Below are 3,958 nucleotides of genomic sequence, written 5' to 3' on the forward strand. Positions count from 1 at the left end.
AAAAAAAAAAAAAAAAGCAGCAGCTGTGCCCCCTTGTAACAATAACACTTATACTACTTCTCAATTGGTATATATATGTTGGCTTTCCCTGTGGGTTTTAATCAAATATTGAAATTGGAAATTTTCTGTGAAATGTTTCCTTTCAGTAGCTTGCTTTTAAGAACTGTCGAGTATTAGGATGACTGAAATGTTCATCGTTTTGGCCTCTCTTCTAGGGGCTTCAGTGGATGGAGAAAGCAAGCCAAGGCCATCGTTATATTCTCTACAAAATTTTGAGGAGATGGAAACAGAAGATTGTGAGAAAATGAGCAATATGGGAACTTTGAACTCTTCCATGCTGCACAGGAGTGCAGAGTCCTTAAAGAGTCTAAGTTCAGAGTTGTGTCCAGAAAAAATCCTGCCTGAAGAGAAACCAGTACATCTGCCAGTGCTCAGAAGGTCCAAGTCTCAGTCCAGACCACAGCAGGTCAAGTTTTCCGATGATGTCATTGACAACGGGAACTACGATGTCGAGATCCGGCAGCCTCCGATGAGTGAAAGGACTCGGAGACGCGTCTACCATTTTGAAGAGAGGGGATCCAGGTCTCATCACCACCGCCGCAGGAGAAGTAGAAAGTCCCGCTCTGACAATGCCCTGAATCTTGTTACAGAAAGAAAATACTCTCCCAAGGACAGACTGCGGCTTTACACTCCCGATAACTATGAGAAATTCATACAGAATAAAAGTGCCCGGGAGATCCAAGCATACATCCAGAACGCTGATCTCTATGGACAGTACGCCCATGCCATTTCTGATTACGGCCTGCAGAACCCAGGAATGAATCGGTTTCTGGGACTGTATGGCGAGGATGATGATTCCTGGTGTTCTTCCACCTCCTCCTCTTCCGACTCAGAAGAAGAAGGGTATTTTCTTGGACAGCCAATCCCTCAACCCCGGCCACAGAGATTTGCCTACTATACAGATGACCTTTCTAGTCCACCGTCTGCACTTCCCACCCCTCAGTTTGGTCAGAGGACGTCGAAATCCAAGAAGAAAAAGGGACATAAAGGCAAAAATTGTATTATTTCTTAACCAAGTAGTGATGGAGAGCATTTGCTTAAAACTTAACCATCTGAATCTTTTTCTTCCCTAGGAAAGTTGTGAAAGTAGTTTAAAGTGCTTTCTTTGGCCATGTAAATGAGAACTCAACAGCTGTTTACAGTGTCAGATTAACATTTAAAAGGTGTGATTTCTCCAATTTACCCTCCTTGGATGGCATCTTGTGCCTGTCGGGTCCCAGTGCTTTACAGATTGATAAAGCTGCTTTGGTTTCCAGTCTTCAAGGGAATACTCAAGATGCTGTCTCAAAGGGATCAAATGGGAGTACTGATTTTAGAAGATAGAGAACTCCAGCCACCTTTGTAAAGCAATAGTGTTTGTCATTTATGTAAGTCAGGTCAGCCCAGGTCTTGATAGTCCGTCTTGGTGTGAGGCATGCCCGTCACGATGACCTAGCTAACACTGTGCATCCTAGTGTGAGGCCAACTTGTCCCCTCCAACCCTCTTTGGCCCGGTGAACATTGTATTGTATCAGCGCGACCTACAGATTGGAAACAAACAAAAAACATTGCTATTTATAACGTAGTATTTCATAGACTTGTGTATTCCTAATTTAACGGTGCAAATATTAATGTATATACTGTACAGTTCAGATTTTAAAGCTGATATTTTTATATCCCTGATTGTAAGCTGTTTGTTATACTGCAGTGCTAGATTTACTAAGGAACCAGAAACAGCATTTATGGATGAACTGATTGCTTGTATTTTAGTCAGGGTTTATAAATTTAGATGGTCAAATTTATATTGCCTAGTGATGGAAAATTCAACTTTGATTTTTTTTTCCCCAATATTAAAAAAGGCTCTGTATGCATGGTGGGGCTATGTAAATACTCTTAAAAACTGTGGCCCTATTAATCTTACATGTGTTATTTATGGGTCAATGTAAACTGTATAAATGTAAAAACCCCTCACACACAACTCCTGGAATAATGATAAAAACAAGTAGAAGCTGTTTCAGCAAATGGGTTTTATCCACCCTGCCTGCAGGGGCTGCCATTCTCATTCTCAGCAAGGTGATGATTATCTCATGGGAATGACAAGGATCTGCTTTTGTGGCAGAGGACTTTGTAGATTGTTATTTTAAGAGAGGTTATTCCTTTTTATTCCTTCCCTTCCGCTAATGTTGGCCTTTAACAGCAATTTTAAAAACTGGGTCTTCTGGTTATGTTTTTGTTTTAAAATCTTTAAATTAGAGGATGCTATGCCATTGAGTACTTTAAATTAATATGAGGTTCTGGTTCAAGGAAAAATTATGTTGGATCTGAACTAATAAGCAGATATTTTGATATGTGCCATTCTTGCATATACATCTCAGTACCAACTAAAGGTTCTAGTGGCATCTGGAACCTTTAGGGAGGTATTTAATAAATGCTTAATGAATAACAAAACTATCTTTCTTAATATAAATCTTTGCAAATGTATCCAGGTAGCTTCCATTTTGTATCTGTGTTCAGGCATGATTTATTTTGCAGTCGCTTTACCATTAACAGACCTCCATTTGTCTCATATGTCCATACGCCCCACTTGTAGGCAGGAAACAGGGCTTCAGACACAGAGACTATTTTTCCACATATACTGAAGTGGGGAAAATGTGGCCTTGGGGAAGACAGACACAAGTCCAATGGGTAAACCAGTGAATAGTAGGTGGATAGCCCTCCCACGCAAGGGTTTGTATCTGGGCTACACAGATTCCCTTCAGAAAAGTACCAATGGTGAGAGAGTTCTTCACTTGGTAACTCTCATCATTCCCTGGTCTGGTGTCTTTAAAAAACCATCAGCAATTAAAAGGAAGTGCATACACATGACACAGAAATTCAAACAGCACAAAAGTCAGAGATGGCATCTCCTTTCCACTCTTCATCCCAGTCGTCCTGTTCTTCCCCAGAAGTAACCACTCTTACCCAGCTCTACTGTCTCCTTCAGACATTCAAAGCACGTTCATATAAATGTCTCTTACAAGTGATAGTGACCTCTATTTCACATTAGTGCATATAGGTCTACCCATTCTTTCAGTGACTGCTTACTAGCCTACTTTTGGAGATACCCTTATTTAACCAGTCTCTTAATGATGGAGTTGACTTTGCTCATACATTACGCTGCACTGGCACGTGTGCACATAAATTGGGAGCATCATAGTTACTAGGACAAATGTTATGTATTTAAGACTAATGGATATTGCCAATTTTCTCCAAAAGAAAGTCTCCTGACTTACATTAATGTATGAGAATGAGTGTTCCATCATGACCTCTCAATATATTAGCAGATTTCTTGATTTTGAAGAAATTTTCAGAACCTGTGCTGCCACAGGTGGGCATCCTTTTAGAAAAGACTGTTGCAGGCTGGGCACGGTGGCTCATGCCTGTAATCCCAGTACTCTGGGAGGCCGAGGCGGGCAGATCACGAGGTCAAGAAATTGAGACCATCCTGGACAACATGGTGAAACCCCGTCTCTACTAAAAATACAAAAATTAGTGGGGTGTGGTGGTACACACCTGTAATCCCAGATACTCAGGAGGCTGAGGCAGGAGAATTGCTTGAACCTGGGAGGAGGAGGTTGCAGTGAGCCAAGATTGCGCCATTGCACTCCAGCCTGGCACCTGGCGACGGAGTAAGGCACTGTTTCAAAAAAAAAAAAAAAAGACAAGATTGTTGCAATATGTTGCCTATAAAAAGGATGGATAATAATAGTAAACAGGTGATACTTAGCCTGGAGAAATGCAGGTAAAAGCTGAAGATACTGCCCTCAGTTTTCACGTACATTCTCAAAAAATAAGGGTTACATAGCCTGCCAAAAGCTTAAGGAAATGAAGAGATTTATTCACAATGACAATGTAACCTTTTTTTTTTTTTTTTTTTTTT

General features: G+C 40.8%; 1 protein-coding gene across 1 annotated transcript in view; it reads left to right on the forward strand.

Moving 5' to 3' along the window:
- PRICKLE1 (prickle planar cell polarity protein 1) overlaps positions 1 to 2,487 on the forward strand; it is an 11,597-nt gene extending 9,110 nt beyond the window's left edge. Inside the window, exon 7 of the mRNA XM_017530221.2 lies at positions 216 to 2,487. Coding sequence (XP_017385710.1) covers positions 216 to 1,072 — 857 coding nt within the window. The 3' untranslated portion in view covers positions 1,073 to 2,487. The remainder of the gene's footprint in view (positions 1 to 215) is intronic.
- The last annotated feature ends 1,471 nt before the right edge of the window (positions 2,488 to 3,958 follow it).

Source organism: Cebus imitator, unplaced genomic scaffold (assembly GCF_001604975.1).
Source record: "Cebus imitator isolate Cc_AM_T3 unplaced genomic scaffold, Cebus_imitator-1.0 Scaffold2, whole genome shotgun sequence".
In the NCBI taxonomy this organism is placed as follows: domain Eukaryota; kingdom Metazoa; phylum Chordata; class Mammalia; order Primates; family Cebidae; genus Cebus; species Cebus imitator.